Consider the following 18,635-nt stretch of genomic DNA (forward strand, 5'->3'; position numbering starts at 1 on the left):
GGTCCAAATATCCCAATGAATGGAAATGGTCAAATTTTAGCCTAAAGTCACCAGAAAAGGGAAAAGTCATCCAACACCTTTGGGAAAAATATACTTAAAATGTTCTCTGTACGTGTACACTAGCCATATTTAGAGATTTTTTAAATATATGATAATGTCCCAGTTCCTTAGTCCATATCATGTCTAAAAAGAGGTAAAAACAATATAGGTAAAATATGGGTGAGTGCAAAGCTGTCAGCTATTTAATAGGCTGTTTGACTTCTGTTTGTTGTTATGATGTCCATTACACTCTATGTCCACGAGATGGCGACATGTTAAACATTGTAGTAGGTTTTCTCTTGTAGGAACAATTCAATGACACCTTTTGGTCCTGAGATAAAAATAGAGCATGAACATGTAAGTAAAAATGATGGCTTCTTCTAAGACAGGGGTCGGCAACCCGCGGCTCCGGAGCCCCATGTGGGGTTTTTTAGGCTCCTTGTTGTGGCTCCCATGCCAAGCTCTGCACTATGACTGCTGATTGGATAAGCAAGAGAAGGTTGAGCTGAGCTAATATGCTTTCAAGAGTGGATGTTAAAGGTTGCAGACCCCTGTTCTAAGACCTTCACACATGCACAACAATAAAAAGTATAAGGATGAAACATGTAAGACTGGTACTGTACCTGCATTGTCAAAATTATAAAAAAACCAACATGGAAAGTGGTTTGGCTCAATTGGTACCAACTGTTGGGTCGGGTGCTCTTTCTGGTATTCAGAGTGGGCGGAGTTTTAAGGAGAAAGTCTTGGAAAATGGCTCAGTAGTTACAGCACTCCACCCTGACTTTTTGGGAATCCACGTATACAGCGCTTGTACGGAAGCTGTCCACACGTTTTGACACTTTAAAAGCGGGGCTTGAGGCTGAGCGAGTCCCCGACCCTACGCCCCCCCCCACCCTCCCCGTTTCATTCCAACTTGGATGAAAGCTTCAGTGTTGATGAATACATTCACATGTGTGTCTTTCTCCCGGTCTTCCAGTGCTTTGACAGTCAGCCATATTGTTGGACGGTGGTCATAGCGGCCTGGGTCGGTGCAGCCCGTCAATGTCTGGGGTGAGCTGGGGGCTGTGTGTGGCTTTGGTGGGCGTCCAGTCGCCCAGAGATGCTTGGGCTGCCTTGCGATGAGCCAGTCGGTGCGTGATGGAGAAGCCGGCGTTTCCTTCCAGCTGGGAGAGCACCACCAGCACTTGCCTGTGGGGGGAAACAGAGAGCAGTGAAATGAGGAGTGGATGGGTAATGGTAATGGTAATGGTAATGGTAATGGTAATGGTAATGGTAATGGTAATGGTAATGGTAATGGTAATGGTTTTACTTCATTTGAACATGCATCAGATTACAATTGAGTGCATCCCATAATCAGTTCACAGTTCCACATGTCCAAAAGGAGTAGGAAGAAGCAAAGCTTATTAAATCCTACCCCTCCATCTGGTACTTTTACAATCAGTAACTGTTACATTTGTTCACTTCCTGCTTTCCTAATATAGTTGAAGTTTTTTTTATAGAATAAAATCTAATAGAATGGTAGCGGAGCGCGTGGTAACATTGAAAGAAGGTTCATTTACTTCTTGCCTGAAGTAAGTTGGGATAGGCTCCAGCATACCCGCAACCGCAACATGAATGAAGTATTAAATGTACTATATACAACATGTAGATTAAATTAAGGCGGATTAATGAGGTGTAAATATTTATTTACAACCAAACCAGAATAGCACTTAGGTATTGTGCACGTGTGTGTGTGTGTGTGTGTACCGGTGTAAAGGTGGGACGCTGTCGATGGTCTTGAGGCTGCCGCGCGTTGACACCACATTGAAACTGTCCGTACAGTCACAGGAGACGTGGAGGTAGTACTTAGGGTGGCGGTTTTCCACCACTACAATGAGCCCCGCCCAGCCGTGTGTCAAATAGTAGCACGTCATGCCCTCACGGCCCTAGGATGGCGCCCACTTTTTATGAGCCAACATCAAGTCCAGCAATCATCGATAATCATCCATAATGACCGCACGTTACCTCGTGTCTTTCGCCTTTGTTTTCTGTCAGCAGGATGATGGCGTCTGCCAGCGTGGTGGCGGTCGCCTCTACCTGTTCCACCATCACCTGCCTGGAGCTGTAAATAGCCAGGATGTAGCCTGGGAAGTCTTGACTGGGTCGCCGCTGGGCTCCACTGGTTGGACTGGAGACTAGGACGGAAATGGAGGTCAGGTTAGGGATAGATGTGATCAGAATATCATGTTAATTAATATTAAATAAAAAGCACATTATATGGAGATTCATATAGATTTTAGACCATATATTGCAGTGGCACGAGTGGTTAGCACGCAGGCCTCACAGCTAGGTGACCCTAGTTCAATTCCACATACGGCCATCTCTGTGTGGAGTTTGCATGTTCTCCCCGTGCATGCGTGGGTTTTCTCCGGGTACTCCGGTTTCCTCCCACATTCCAAAAACATGCTAGGTTAATTGGCGACTCCAAATTGTCCATAGGTATGAATGTGAGTGTGAATGGTTGTTTGTCTATATGTGCCCTGTGATTGGCTGGCCACCAGTCCAGGGTGTACCCCGCCTCTCGCCGGAACACAGCTGGGATAGGCTCCAGCACCCCCGCGACCCTTGTGAGGAAAAGCGGTAGAAAATGAATGAATAATTTGTTTATCATCATCCCAGGCTCAGTGCCCATTTGTTGTGACATGACCCTCCGTAGTCCCGTCTTTATCCCCCCCCAAATGGGGTTTTGAGTTTTTCGTTGCCTGTTTTGGGGGTTCACCCTAATGAGTGTCAGCGGTATAGAAAATGGATGGATGGGTTGGGGGTTCCATTCAAAGGATTCGGGGGACTCTTTTGTTGGTTAAGGGCTATATAAACAAACTTGACTTGACGAGTAATCTGCCGGTGCAGTTAAGCTAAGTTGTTGTCCTCCTTATGGCCCTCTTCATGTCTGGTGGTATACTGGCTGGTCTCCTGGTATCTCCTCCATGATATAGAAGCTGTGGACTAGGATTAGGATTATCTTGCTAAGTGAAACTGATCACAATTAGTGTTGCTTCCTAAATGGACAGCTTGATTTCCCAGAAGTGTGACTGACTCGGACTTGTACTGGAGTGGTGTTCATTTTTGAGCATTTATAATAATAATAATAATAATAATAATAATAATAATAATAATAATAATAATAATAATAATAATAATAATAATAATAATAATAATAATAATAATAATAATAATAATAATAATAATTCTCCAAGTACTCAAAGACACTTTACATTGGAGAAAAAAAAGAAATAAAAATAGAGTTGAGTAAAAACAGAGTAAATGATGCATTAAAATACAATATCCAAACATTAATTTTGAGCTAAAACAAGGCTAAAAGCGGGGCAGGGCACATCAGTCAGATATAAAAAGTCAGACATTAAAACATTATTAATATACATGATTATTATTATTTTAACGGACATTATTATTATTATTTTTATTAAGCAATGAAGAGAATAGATGCATATGCTGTTATCTAAAGGCAATAAAAAAAACCCTCTCGGGACGACAAACAACCACAGGAGGTAACAATGCACACTTACTAGGTGTGGGTGGACCTCCTGACCCACTGACGTTCATCTGCCAGTGGTTAAAGGCGCAACACACCACGGCGTACTCCCCCGGCTCCAGCATCACATCGCAGCCAACAAACTTCTTCACTGCTCTCTTACTGTGCGCCAACAGGCGGCCCAGGGTCAGCTTATTGCTGCTCCCAAAAGAGGCCCGGAACACCATGATGCACAGATCCAGCAGGTGACTGTCGGCGGTGTCAGAGCGCCTAGGAGGTAATCGAGGAGGTGGGTCTGAAGGTGAAAGGGCACGGTACTTGAGGATGCTGCTTCATGCGATGCGTACCTGCTTCCCTCCTGGAAGAGAGCAAACTCCAACGCCGTCCTCTCCAGCACGGTGAGGGCTGTGACAGTGACGGGACCGCTGGCCTTGCTCGGGAAGGATCCCTGCAGCCGCACCTCCTGCCAGTCTGAGTGGATCTTACAGATATCCACAGAGTCAAAGTACCTGTGGGAGGTGGAGACATTCTTCTTTAAGTCCACATCGGGGCGTCAGGAGTGATTGTGTTGTCTTTCATCACTCCTTTTTCCTTCTGTTTTCCAATCCAGGCAGTCATCGGCTGCTCGGTTTAAATGCAAAGCCGAGAGATTACGTGTCTGTGGGAAGTCGGCCAAAAAGACAGATGGGGTCCTCAGGGCCAAACACATTTTTCAGGTGGAGTTGTTCAAACAGGACAGCTGCCTCGGCCCTTGTGGACTTATTGCAAATGTTATTTTTGTAGACAGGAGGTACATGAATAACAAACACACAGTATACTGTATACATAAACTCACGGCCTTTAAATCACTACAACAACAATATTGCTGGAATGAACACTTTTCCACAATTTTCCACCTATTTTCCATGTTGCTGTTCCCTACAAACGGCATGGACACAGAACGGAAGGATGAATAAATTGGTAATATTTAGAGCACTATCAGTACTTTTCTGTGTAAACTGCAAAGTCAAACCTCCAGCCTTCAGCAGGTATTATTGCAGCTGTAATAAAACTGGGAAGTTACCTGTGAAGCCCCTTTTATACTGCCAGTAAAAAAGAAAGCTGGCATTTCCCTGCCATTTTTCTGTATAAATGGCACTGCCACACAATGACAGGAGGAACATGTGTAGCCCCTTTCACACCTCCTGTAATAGCCAGCATTTTACAATCTTTTTGCGTGCTACTCTTCTGTATAAATAGCATGGTGCAAAAATGGGGGATATCAAGTATCATTTTCAGAGAAATAGGAAAACAGTAATCGAGGCGGAAGCCACCTGTGGAGGCCCTTTCACGCAGTCTGTAAAAGCAGGGATATCCCATGTGAATGTGTTGCATAGTGTAAAGTCCACCCAGCAATATTTTTACCCTTTCAGGGGAGTTCAGAGCTGTAACAGAGGCAGGAAGACACCACTGTAGCCCCTTTCATGTTGCCTGTTAATGCCGGCATTTTTTCATGTCACCGCTTTTCTGTACAAAAGGCATTAACATAAAATGAGAGGTTAATTGGCGACTCCAAATTGTCCATAGGTATGAATGTGAGTGTGAATGGTTGTTTGTCTATATGTGCCCTGTGATTGGCTGGCTGGCCACCAGTCCAGGGTGTACCCCGCCTCTCGCCCGAAGACAGCTGGGATAGGCTCCAGCACCCCCACGACCCTCGTGAGGATAAGTGGTAGAAAATGCATGAATGCCTTTAGCTGCCTGTAGATCTACAAGACATCCATGCATCCATTTTCTACTGCTTATCCTCACTAGAGTTGCGGGTGTGCTGGAGCCTATCCCAGCTGTCTTGGGCCGAGAGGCGGGGTACACCCTGGACTGGTCGCCAGCCTTCTATTCTATACCAATTATCCTCACTTAGGGTCACAGGCATGCTGGAGCCTACTCCAGGCGGGGTACACCCTGGGCTGGTGGCCAGCCAATCACAGGGCACATATAGACAAACAACCATTCACACTCACATTCATACCTATGGACAATTTGGAGTCGCCAATTAACCTAGCATGTTTTTGGAATGTGGGAGGAAACCGGAGTACCCGGAGAAAACCCACGCATGCACGGGGAGAACATGCAAACTCCACACAGAGATGGCCGAGGGTGGAATTGAACTCAGGTCTCCTAGCAGTGAGAACTACGTGCTAACCACTCGTACGCCGTAAAGGCAGAGGTGGAAAAATATACGCCTTGGAAAAATATTGGATATCAGTGCAGAAGTGAAAGCAATATCTGCTAATGATATGATTTATTACTTTAATGGAATGCATTGGTTCAAAATTGGAGTTGCTTGAAAAACATCAGCATCTAAAATATTCCATTATGGGAACTGGCTTCCATTTTTTTTCAAATGAAACAGCTCTTCAATAGACTACATGAAGTGTCAATTAAAATGTGTGAAAGATGATTCTAATTCCACCAGAACAGGAGAGTAATAGTAAAAAGGCCCCAATCACACAAGCATGGAATGAGTCCATTCCATGCTTGTCAACACAACATGCCATAAAAACAACAACAGTCCCACTGAGTTTCCTGCCAAAACCAGATGGTGAGTAAAATCCACCGAGGCAATGAGATTACTAAACACTTAGTCACATGACGCATGCCAATCATGGTGGAACTTAGATGACATTTTCAGAGTCCTTTTTATCACTGTTGTCCACAAACAAAAGCGTTGACATTTGAAACGTCTCGTGTTGAGTAGATCCTCACATGAACCCTGTCCCAGCTGGAACTTCATGCATTTTACATTTGCGACAGCTGCTTGTCTGGAATGAAGACAAAGTGTATGTTTGCCAGCTACCGTTGCTCACATTTGATAAGCATCAAAGCATCAGCACAGACACTGCACTGCTGAGTGCTGTGATTGACTGTGGCGCAGAGAGAAAACACCACAGCATGAGGGCATCATGACTCTTGTGCTGGGAGGAAATATACCAGCTTTTGGGAAGAGGCTGTAATGACTCTTGGGGGCCTCTAGGGGGCATGGAGGCTAGTTAAAATTGATTGAAGGCTAGTTAGGCTGCATGGTTGAGGAGTGGTGAGCACACTGGCCACACAGCTTGGACACCTGGGTTTGATTCCCCGCTCGGGCATCTCTGTGTGGAGTTTGCATGTTATTTGCTCCGGATGCTCCGGCTTCCTCACACATTCCAAAAACATTCATGTTAGCTTAATTGGTGACTTGTGGGTATGAATGTGAGTGTGAATGGTTGTTTGTCTATATGTGCCCTGTGATTGGCTGGCCACCAGTCCAGGGTGTACCCCGCCTCTCGCCCGAAGACAGCTGGGATAGGCTCCAGCACCCCCGCGACCCTCGTGAGGATAAGCGGTAGAAAATGAATGACTGAAAAGTCTCATTCAAGAAAAAAAATAAACATCAGTCGATAGCCAGGCTGCAAGGTGTTCAAGTGGTTAGCACACAGTGGTTAGACCTGAGTTCAATTCCACCCTCGGCCATCTCTGTGTGGAGTTTGCATGTTCTCCCCGTGCATGCGTGGGTTTTCTCCGGGTACTCCGGTTTCCTCCCACATTCCAAAAAAACATGCTAGGTTAATTGGCCACTCCAAATTGTCCATAGGTATGAATGTGAGTGTGAATGGTTGTTTGTCTATATGTGCCCTGTGATTGGCTGGCGACCAGTCCAGGGTGTACCCCGCCTCTCGCCCGAAGACAGCTGGGATAGGCTCCAGCACCCCCGCGACCCTCGTGAGGAAAAAGCGGTAGAAAATGAATGAATGAATGTAGAGCCCTGGCGACTCCAAATTGTCCATAGGTATGAATATGAGTGTGAATGGTTGTTTGTCTATATGTGTCCTGTGATTGGCTGGCCACCAGTCCCGCCTGTGGTAGGCTCCAGCATGCCCGTGACCCTGAGTGAGGATAAGTGGTATAGAATAGAAAATGGATGGATGAAGGCTAGTTCATTTTTCCTACTTGATGAAGTCGGTGTACTCCATCCAGAAGACCCCTTCGCTGCTCCCGTGAGCCATTAGCTCGTGACGCAGGTGCTGTGGCCAGTCCGTCCATTCGTCCGACCAGCTGCCATTCCACGAGAATCGACCCCACGGGTTACGGAGGCGCAGCAACCTGGAAGAAGGATGGTGAGAAGGGAGGGAAAACCACCTCAGAAACATTAATGTTTGATTAGAAAGCATATTTCGAAACTTGAGAGTAGTCAATGTAAAGCTTGTATAGATTTACTACACAATGGCCTTGGGATGATTGATGTTAATCTATTTTCATTTTTGTAATTTTTTTATTTAAAATATTTATTTTCTTGTTACTTTTGATATGTTCCCCATGTATTTGAGTTAATCAAAATATAAATTATTAATAATTTATGTTATTTATGACATTTTATTGTTAATAATAATTTTCCATACAAATAAAAAAAAAACAAGGTACACGTAAGTGGGGAATCCTGCCACCAAGTGTCCCTTCACTGACCAGGGATGGACCAGGCCACCCTTGGCCACTCGCCACCCCCTAGTTGGGGGCTAATTTTGGCAAAACTCTGTAGTGCGGAATCTATCTGTAGTGAATCTATTTTCAGTCTTCTACTAATAATATCATCAGCACCACACCAGAGGGCTCTGACTTTCCCAAACATCTGCAGTCGGGTGAAAAGCTGCTCCTAAAAGCAGCTTCTCATGTCCTCCTTGCCATTTTGGATCAAGCTCTTCCACACCACCACTTGCTTTATGGCAGAAAATTAAAGTGTGCGGCTCTTAGAAAAGGACATCTGAGACTTTTCCTCACTTCCTCTCACAGGTAGAAGAAGCACCCCCACCCCCTCCCCATTGTGTGTTTTCACTGCGCGTGCCCCCCCAGCCCTCGTCTCACCCGATCAAAGGGATTACACCACAGTCAGGGTGCACCTGCTTTCTATTTATATCAAACCCTCTCCATATGAAGAGCACTTTCACAAAAGGATGTTTGATCCTTTATCCACCAAGAAATAAAATAAAACATACAAATGTCCATATTAGCATACATAATTCACATCAAATAATGGTAATGGTTTTATTTCATTTGAACATGCATCAGATTACAATTGAATGCATCACATAATCAGTTCACAGTTCCACATGTCCAAAAGGAGTAGGAAGAAGCAAAGCTTATTAAATCCTACCCCTCCATCTGGTACTTTTACAATCAGTAACTGTTACATTTGTTCACTTCCTGCTTTCCTAATATATTCATTCATTCATTTTCTACCGCTTATCCTCATGAGGGTCGCGGGGGTTATGGAGCCTATCCCAGCTTCGGGCGAGAGGCGGGGTACACCCTGGACTGTTTTTGTTCATCAATTTTCTATGTCGCTTATCCTCACTATGGTCCAGCATACTAGGGGGTATACATGTATTTGTACGCTTGTGTCTTCGTTGGAATAGGTGTGTATGCTATGTCAGTTGGTTCTTCTGTTGCAGGCATGTGTTTGGCCAGCTATGTGGGGCGGGTTGAGCATGACCTGTGAACCAGGAAGTGCGGGAATCGGTGTGTGTGCTGTGCTCTGGTGGTGGAAGTGTGAAAAATAAAGTTGACTGGAAGCAGCCGTTCGCCGTGTTCTTTTTTGGTATTGAAATCCTTAAGCAAAGATTGATTTAAGCTGATTTTGTATCGATATAAGCAGACCAAATTGGCTGGCGGGAGATGAAAAGGGCATCGTAGTAACCGGATTATCATAATAACCGGGTATCGTACTAACGGAACTAATTATATCATAAAAGACTAGAAATTTGCCGGGAAATGAAAATAGTATCGTAATAAGCAGTAATTCGTTATAACCGATATCGATATAACGAGACTTTACTGTATATATATATATATATATATACATAGCACATCATGACAGGTTCAAGACTCTTCATCCTTGTATTTAGCAAACATCAACTGCTTGTATTGTTTGTATTTGTAAATAAGTATTGTTGTAAATAATCTTTGAATTTAGGTCAAAATGAGATTATGGAAAAACTTATATTTCTAAGTGAGCAAAAGCTACTATTGTATGATTCATGCTTGCATTAATTAGAGCTGCAGCTGAAGGGAACGCAAGGACACAAAAAGGAGACTTAGAAGCCTTGGGTGAATTTAAATATGCATTCTATACGGTAAGTGTAGAGGCACTTCAATGAGAAGATACCTTTTTGTTCGTGAACGCACTTCAAGAGCAGCCACCACACAAGATAGCAAGGCTTTCTGTCATTAGATGTTTGTTTATACACAAGACGGGCGCACTCGCTCTTCTGTAGAGATCCAAAATGAGATCTGTTAGAAGTATGCCTTTGCAAAGACAACAATGCTCGTTCTACCACACGAGAGAAAGGCATCCGCGGTGCGTGTCACAAGGTCTCGCAAGATTAAAACGCGACAAGATTTCTCATTCCCGATAATAACCACCGAATGGCAAAAATCCGCGAGTTATTGAGATCAGTCACATTTTTGAATGGGAGTAAAAGTGCCATCCATACCTGTACCCTTGAACGTCTCGTACATCCAAGATGGAGTAGGCATGGCGAGGCCGCAAACCCAGCGACTCGTAGACAGCATCGTCCACCTTCATGTTGCCTCCCCCACATGAGGCCCCCATCAGAAACCTACACAACAGCAGCAACAACAGTTGGCTTCCAATGTACTTATGATGCGTGTTATGCTTGGCGATGTATTGCAAAACACTCCTCCACTTTGCTGATGAAGCGTATGCCATCACTATGCTGTCATAACGTGCCTGGCTTTGATTTATTAAAACATACTGCAGCTTGTCTGACAGATGGGCCGCCGGTTTGGCTGCAGATGATGGAGCCATTTTGGGGCTCCGCTAGTTAGTCTGCTGCTTTGGAAGCACAAATATCAAAGTGAAGGTTACAGGACCTCTTTCACTACGAACATACTGTACTGTACACAGATTGGAAAAAAAAACACTCTTTGCCATTGGCTATAATTCGTCTTACCCGGCTTCCTTGGAGCTCAACATCTTGGCCCAGATCAGATCAGTGTCGATGGGTTCCTCCCGTGGGTTGGTGGAGCTGACCTGCAGCATCAGGGAGTCGCACGGAGCCCCCGTCAGTGTTGCCAAGCCCTCGATGGCACGCCCCGCTTGTAAGGCAAAGTAGGAACCGTGGAGCTTTGCCAGGGCTTTCTCAATGAGTGCCACCCAAAGCTGCTTCCTCTGGGCCTGGAGTGACCACAACCAAGAGTCACATTTAGAGACCCTGACGCACCCGGCGACTATGGAACACTGAGGTTAGGCACTAAATAGCGCTGTTAATTGAAGCATTTATGATCGATACAAAAATAAGGACGCTGTGGCTTTTATGATGCACAGCATGCAATGAAAGCCATCAACAAGATGAATGGCACATCGGGTGAAATGACACATTAACAGTCACATTCATGTTTGGCTGCCTTCAGGGGTCACAATCTGGTGCGTGCAGGACTATAAAAAGCCCGTCAGAAGGTGAACCCTCCACCTGTATCTTTCCATCTTCAATAACCTCTGTGGTTTGGAAAGGACACAGCATAATATCCTCGCTCCCGTGCAATGTTTTGTGTTGCTTCATGTGTCATTTGTGGCTTGTGTGCGTTATAAAACCTGGGAGAATAGAAGGAAGCCGTAGTCATCGCAAGGCAGCATGTCATCCACCAGCACTGTCGTCCATGTTCCGTCTTTGCATAAGCGAACTTGGTAGGCTCCCTCAGTGCAGATGGTCCTGGTGATCATTACCCTTTCTACCAGCTCGGGACGCTCGGCTAGCACCGCCAGGGCACTGAGGAACCTGGAATTATTGACGGGGAAGATTAAATGTCAATCCAATGAATCATATCATAACACTGGCATTAATGAGGTGTTGTTATGTAGTAGTTGCTATGGATATCACTGTATGGCAGCGGCCAGCAGAGGGCACATTAAATCCAGGCCCGACTTTACGTTTAAAAAATTAAAACGTTCATTCATTCATTTTCTGCCGCTTTTCCTCACGAGGGTCGCGGGGGTGCTGGAGCCTATCCCAGCTGTCTTCGATCCCAGCAAGAGGCGGGATACACCCTGGACTGGTGGCCAGCCAATCACAGGGCACATATAGACAAACAACCATTCACACTCACATTCATACCTATGGACAATTTGGAGTGGCCAATTAACCTAGCATGTTTTTGGAATGTGGGAGGAAACCGGAGTACCCGGAGAAAACCCACGCATGCACGGGGATTAAAACATGCACCCACAATTAAAACATTGATAACATATGCCCAACATAGCCCAATGATAACATAATAATCCAAAATAACAAAACTATGTTGGGGCTATAACCCATGACAAGCTTGACATGGCTGAGGAATTGAACCCTCGTATCCAAGCTGTGAGGTCTGCGCGCTAAACACTCGACCACCGTGCAGCCCACAATTAAAACATTCATTCATTAATTCATTTTCTACCGCTGATCCTCACGAGGGTCGCGGGGGGTGCTGGAGCCTATCCCAGCTGTCTTGGGGTGAGAGGCGGGGTACACCCTGGACTGGTGGCCAGCCAATCACAGGGCACATATAGACAAACAACCATTCACACTCACATTCATACCTTTCACCATTCATACAATTTGGAGTCACAGATTAACCTAATAAATATATAAAATTTTATATAAATAAATAATCATATAATAAATAATAATATAATTAAAAATAAAATAATATAATAATAAATAGAAATAACATAAATATATATAAATAAATAAATATAAATATAAAATGTGAAAATATTTTTTTTAAAAAAGGACAAGTCTTCCAAATGTCCACCTTATATGACTGCCGTTCTCATAACAAGAGTGACAGCCTCTGTTTTCTCTACTCTGCTGCCATTGGTTGGCTGCCGGCAGCTTGGTTGTTTGCCGGTTTATTAGGACAACTGTGTACACGTGTGTGTGTACGTGTGTGTGTGTGTGGAAGAATTTGGGTTACATCCTGTTGAGAGTGAGAGGATTTGGCTCGAGGGAGGGTTATTTTTGATAAGCTGTGTGCGCCGCTGATGAAACTTGTATTGGGACAACTTTGGGAGGGACTTTGTTGTGTGTGTGTGTCTGTGTGTGTGTGTGTGTGTGTCACCCAAAGGACACAGAACAAGGGCAGAGATATAAAACATACTGAAGGTCCAGAGTCCAGATTTCTGTGAATTACCTTACTGCCAGGTACATCTTTGCATAAAGCTTCAATTCTTTCATGTAATGTTTGTGTTGTTTTGCCCTTTTCTCGGAGCAACTTATCATTGTACCACTTCCCTTGTCTTAGTCAGCTATAGCGCTTCTATCTTCAAGGCTGAAGTGCTTTTCAAAATGGCCGTCACAAAACAGTGATCACTATTTATTAGTCTACAGCAGAGGGAGACGATATTAAGTATATTATTGTGGTACTCTTCATCAGTTTTGGCATTGAAAAACTGCACTGCACTATTTTTGTTTTATTTTTTTTACACACTGAACAACCTGTAGCAGCAATGATGGCCTCTCCATCCCGACTGAAACGATACAGCCCGAGGAACATCCCGTTTCCATGTGATGTGTTCTGACAGCTCACCAGCAGTTTCCCAGCAACCCTTGGAGGATGTCAGAGGGCCGCGGCGTGCGGAAAACGGACCACTTGACGCCTCGGTCTTTGAAGTTGCTGCATTTGATCTCGTGAGGGCGGAGCCACTTCTTGATTCGCTGTTGGACGCTGTCTCCCTCGGGGAAGCCAACGGACCGAGGTCCTGGGGGGAAGCTGTCATCCACGAAGTTGACTTTGTTCTGATTGGGGGATGGACAGCAGAAAGTAAGAATGGGACAGAACACGATAAATATGAAATGTAATATTGGACTGGTTTTCAGGCTTTTAATGGAAAAGAGGTTGGAGTGGCATCATTCAGCGACACAGCAGGAGACCAAAGTGGAACAATGTACCACCCGGGAGGTAGAACCATCACCATTACAAGCAAACTGCTTTAAAATAAGCAGCAGCATCTTTCCTGTCACAGACACCTAATGTGACACACTATCTGCTCATCTAAACCCTATTTGTGGTGTCAGAAGCGGGATTGGCCAGCATAGCGGATGTAATTCGGGCACCCCGCTGCTAGCCGTGAAGCAAATTGATTGCTCGCCAGCGCCCCTCCCCTCATAATTCAATTCCACTGCCTTGATCTCCGTCATCCAAGGTTGTGATGCAGCTCACGGAAGTGCATAGTTCACCGTTTTATGCATGACCCCTTGAACTAGCTTTAAAATTTTATGGATGGAGGTGCCAATGTGGATTTACAGCGTTACATTCACGTTTGTACCTTTCAGCTTCTCTGCCTGTTTCAGCAGTGCATTTCTGAATTCCCTATTGGTGAACTTAACGATGACGGGTGTGGTGTTGTTTCTGCCACACAGCTCATCTGGTTCTCCTCTGTCATTTGACCTGGGTGGAATTTGGAGCCCCGTTAGGATCACATTGGTCATTCGTGCATTCTGATCCATCTCATCAATTGCATTTTTCATTTTCTTAGTAATATTTTCCTTTGCTTCTTTCTCTTCCTCAAGAGTGGCATGTTAGGTTATCACCTTGCAGATATGCATTTTTACATTCGAGCATGGAGGTTTCATACAATCTGCCTCCTTAAAGGGGACCTGTTATGCTTTTTCCACTTTTCTGACTTATAAATACAGTAAAGTCTCGTTATATCGATATCGGTTATAACGAATTACTAATTACGATACTATTTTCATTTCCCGGCAAATTTCTAGTCTTTTATGATATAATTAGTTCCGTTAGTACGATACCCGGTTATTATGATAATCCGGTTACTACGATGCCCTTTTCATCTCCCGCCAGCCAATTTGGTCTGCTTATATCGATACAAAAGCAGCTTAAATCAATCTTTGCTTAAGGATTTCAATACCAAAAAAGAACACGGCGAACGGCTGCTTCAGTCAACAGAAGAACCAACTGACATAGCATACACAACGAAGACACAAGCGTACAAATACATGTATTTAATTGTGTTGTATTCAGATATCTTTTTATCGCTTGCAATAATCACTGTTTTTCATATGTACATGCTGGCGTTCGTTGGTTCTTCTGTTGCAGGCATGTGTTTGGCCAGCTATGTGGGGCGGGTTGAGCATGACCTGTGAACCAGGAAGTGCGGGAATCGGTGTGTGTGCTGTGCTCTGGTGGTGGAAGTGTGAAAAATAAAGTTGACTGGAAGCAGCCGTTGGCCGTGTTCTTTTTTGGTATTGAAATCCTTAAGCAAAGATTGATTTAAGCTGTTCGACATTGTTCTATACTATAGAACAACGTCGAGTGCATTATTGCCCACTTTTAATGCAGTTCGGCGCAGGATCGGATATATCGACAGTCCGGTTATATCGATATTTTTTCCGACTCCCGACAATATTGATATAAGAAGACTTTACTGTATTGTTAGAATGTTGTATTATCATGTTAAACTATGCCAAGGTTTTAGATAATGAGCTTTACGCATTTGGAAGTGAGCCCTGAAAGAAGTTTGGGATGGTTCTGAACGATCAGAAGTTTTTTCTAACACCGGCTCCCTGTGATGTCACAGTGAGCCATACGTCCTTAAATGGGCTTTTCCGTATACAAGCTGTAGACTTTCTCTCCCCTGTTCTGCTGCAATGTGAAGATTTCGCCGTGTTGGCAGGGCTAAGTGGAAAGCAAAGGACTAGGTGTGGACTCTGGAAGCTCTAGAAAGCTTTCTGTGCAGGTTATTGTATGAAGCAGCTCTATATATGTCCACAACTCAATACAAAAAGGCAGAAAAATCAAGGTAGAAGCACATCAAGGTTTAAAATCTGTAAAGAAAAACATGCAGAACTACAGCTTTTGGCTCAAGTCATTCAAATAAAATTGTGACCCTTGTTCTGCGTACAGTCCTCGATCTCAGAACGCTACTCCAAACTGAATTTCTACCTTGTTACTGGTATACAGGCTGCACACACTGCAGACATTTCCCAGTGATTCAGTGTCTGATCTGTTGCTGTGTACTAAGTGCGATTCCCTGACTTCATAACAGTGGACACGTGCCAGCCTGCAAACCATAGACCGCAGCCTTCCTGACAGCTCCCAGAGTACGCAAACCTGGCAAGCATACAAGGACCCCTATTTAAATGGTGGAATGCTTGTAGCCAAATATACGCGGTGCAGACAACCCCGCTCGTCTCCAGAAACGTGCCAAGGAAAATGCAAAGAAGCAGATTTCACAGTGTCACACTTGTTTAACACACAACAAAAAGGACTTCTCAACACCTTAGTGAATTGCAAGAGATTCATAGGGGAAATGTGTGCAACAATACACACAGTACAGTGCTTGGAAATAATCACTTTTGGCCAACCATTTCACTGGAGGATGTTCAAGACCAGGGGTCAGCAACCCACGACTCCAGAGCCGCATGTGGCTCTTCAGCCTCTTTGTTGTGGGTGTTTAACACCCGGACTTGTTGGCACCAAAGTTAACATTTAAGTTACATTTAATTTACACATTTATTTATGTACATTTATCTTCAATATTAGCAAGATCCGATAATAGCAAGAGTTCTCTATCAACTCCGCTTTTCCTCCTCTGAACTACTTTGACACCCCAAAGTTCCCTCTAAATCTGGCAGTCAATCATGGGAGACTCGCAATTTGCTCTGGATGTGAGCATGTCGCTGCTAGGGTGTAAGAAAATATTGTTTCTGCGATATATCGCGATACTTGGTTCCATGATACTGTATCGATATTAAAAAGTATAATTATGGATATTATTAGCCATTTATCATAGACTGTATATGGTATTTATTCAAGTGCAGACACGGCAAAGGTTCATTTCTGATTTGAATTTAAACCTCCGATCGTTAGGTGGCAGCACTTACGTAGTCAATTAGGCAAGAACGTTGAAGGAGATTGACGAGTGAAACGTCCTCACACATAAACACAGTTCAACATGGCAGAATGCCAGCACATAACAGCAGCCCTGCGGCGTACAAGGCTGAAGTGTGGACACATTTTGGATTTCTACACAAAGTAGGGTGTGCAGAAATTGACAAAACCCATGCTGTTTGTAAAATATGTCTTGCCCGAATGAAGTATTCAGGAAACACGACAAATCTGCGAGTCCACTTAGCGAGACACCATGAGGACCTGATGCTAGCAAGCAATGCAAAGGTCCTTTTGTATACTACAAAAGTAGTACTGTGATATTGCAGGTATTTTATTTTTCTAATTGATATCACTATTTTGTTAAGTAATGGTTATTTCAAGCATCCTAAAAGGACTTTTTACTGATGTTAGTTACTTTGTTGCACAAAATACTGTTCTGACGGTGGATAAGTCAGGGACTGTATACTCTGCATTTTTTCACAGCTAATAGAATGTGAACATTTGAGCAGGATCTTGAGACATAATTTAATTTATTTGTTTTTTATGGGTTTTTTTTGTAAATTTAAAGCTGGATGTTAAAGCTTTATTTATCTAAATGCTACACTTTAAGTTTTTACAGAGGAAAGTTTGTGATACAGCATAACATACTGTTCTAATGGAATAAAAATGTGTTTAGTAAGTGCATATTGCTGGTGGAAATAATCTTTAACTACAAGAAAAAAAAATCTTGTGTATATTAACAGTATCGTTTTATATATCGTATCGTGAGCCTTATATATGTATCTATTGTATCGCCATATTCTTGCCAATACACACCCCGAGTCGCTGCACATTTCTTCAGGCGTCAGGTAACCAAGATGATACTGTCATTGACGTCCATTACACACGCACACTGCACTTCTATTTGTTGTATTCTACTGTTAAAACTGGTCAAATTAAGAAAGATTCAAACTTTCCAAAGTTTATAAGATATTGTTTTTTAATTACTGTATGTTTTGCAGCTCCTTGGGGTAAAATGGCTCTTTTGATAGGAAAGGTTGCCGACCCCTGTTCTACACCAAGTGAGAAGGGAGAATAAATTCTTAAGTTGGTCAGTCACTATGCGAGAATTGTACCTTCATTATGAAAAAAGGCGAAGAAGAAATCCCAGTTGCATTTCAAGACTTTTGTGCACTTCTCGTACACATTTTATTGCAGAATAAAATGATTACAGCTTATGAAATTATGTTGGGGTTGCATACTTAAATTCATTTGGTTTGCTTCTTTGCCTTCAGACAAGTAGCTACTCACAGAGGAACGAGTAAATTACACTAAACCACTGTGGCAAAACCCCTCAGTTATAACATACTGAGCGAGAGACATGTCCATATCCATTGAAGAGATTATTATTAACTATTATTATATATTATTTGTCTGTATTATCTGTTTACATGCTGGCTGACTGGGATGAACTACCCGCCTTCCCTAGAAAACTGAGCAGCTCCAGATAATACAGTTAGTGATCACCATAGGGAAGGGGATCATTTCTGCCCCGTTCTCAAGCTCCACGGCTAAAAATAGGGCATTCGCATGTTCACACACATGCAGTCAGGCATAAAACACTATGACATGGGGGGATTGACTGATTTTATATGGAGAGGGTGAAGAGTGCATATAGTTAATGTAAACAAGTGCGGGGGGGGGGGGGTTGAGGATGAGGGTGGATGTGAAGGGTGCTGAGGGATCACCTTAACTCATTCACTGCCAAAGACGTCTTTTCAAGAAGTAACGTTGACTGCCAAAGATAGATGTCTTTTGCTTTTTTTCCGCGGGAGTCCCAGATCAAAGTCTTAGGCATTTTGTGTGTGAATTTCAGACAAGTAAGTAATGTATTTCTGTCCCAGCAGGGGGCAACAGTTGATATTAAGGATCGACCGATACATCGACCGAGTGATATATCGGGCCGATATTTGTCAGGGCTTAAAGAGAGAACTACTTGCCCAAACTTGCCCCATGTAAAATGAAAAGACTGCCATAATGATATCATATAATTTTTTGTGGCATCACATGAGAATCTCAAATAAAGATGGAATGAGAGTACTACCATAATACCTTACACATCGTAGTCGTACTAAGCAGTGATATTTATAAGTTGTGCACC

The 18,635-nt window shown here is 43.5% G+C and overlaps 1 protein-coding gene across 4 annotated transcripts in view; it reads right to left on the reverse strand.

Moving 5' to 3' along the window:
* Positions 1-929: 929 nt before the first annotated feature.
* Positions 930-18,635, reverse strand: part of capn15 (calpain 15) — a 36,748-nt gene continuing 19,042 nt past the window's right edge. For all 4 annotated transcript variants that reach the window (XM_058061792.2, XM_058061793.2, XM_058061794.2 and 1 more), the window contains exons 3-12: positions 13,172-13,380; positions 11,199-11,382; positions 10,558-10,781; positions 10,078-10,203; positions 7,541-7,693; positions 3,919-4,080; positions 3,606-3,841; positions 2,044-2,213; positions 1,786-1,964; positions 930-1,227 (exon numbers count right to left, since the gene is read on the reverse strand). In XM_058061792.2, coding sequence (XP_057917775.2) covers positions 1,050-1,227; positions 1,786-1,964; positions 2,044-2,213; positions 3,606-3,841; positions 3,919-4,080; positions 7,541-7,693; positions 10,078-10,203; positions 10,558-10,781; positions 11,199-11,382; positions 13,172-13,380 — 1,821 coding nt within the window. In that variant the 3' untranslated portion in view covers positions 930-1,049. The remainder of the gene's footprint in view (positions 1,228-1,785; positions 1,965-2,043; positions 2,214-3,605; positions 3,842-3,918; positions 4,081-7,540; positions 7,694-10,077; positions 10,204-10,557; positions 10,782-11,198; positions 11,383-13,171; positions 13,381-18,635) is intronic.

The sequence above is a fragment of the Doryrhamphus excisus genome, unplaced genomic scaffold, assembly GCF_037039965.1.
Source record: "Doryrhamphus excisus strain RoL-2023G ecotype Guam unplaced genomic scaffold, RoL_Dexc_Guam_v1.1 HiC_scaffold_24, whole genome shotgun sequence".
Taxonomy (NCBI): Eukaryota; Metazoa; Chordata; class Actinopteri; order Syngnathiformes; family Syngnathidae; genus Doryrhamphus; species Doryrhamphus excisus.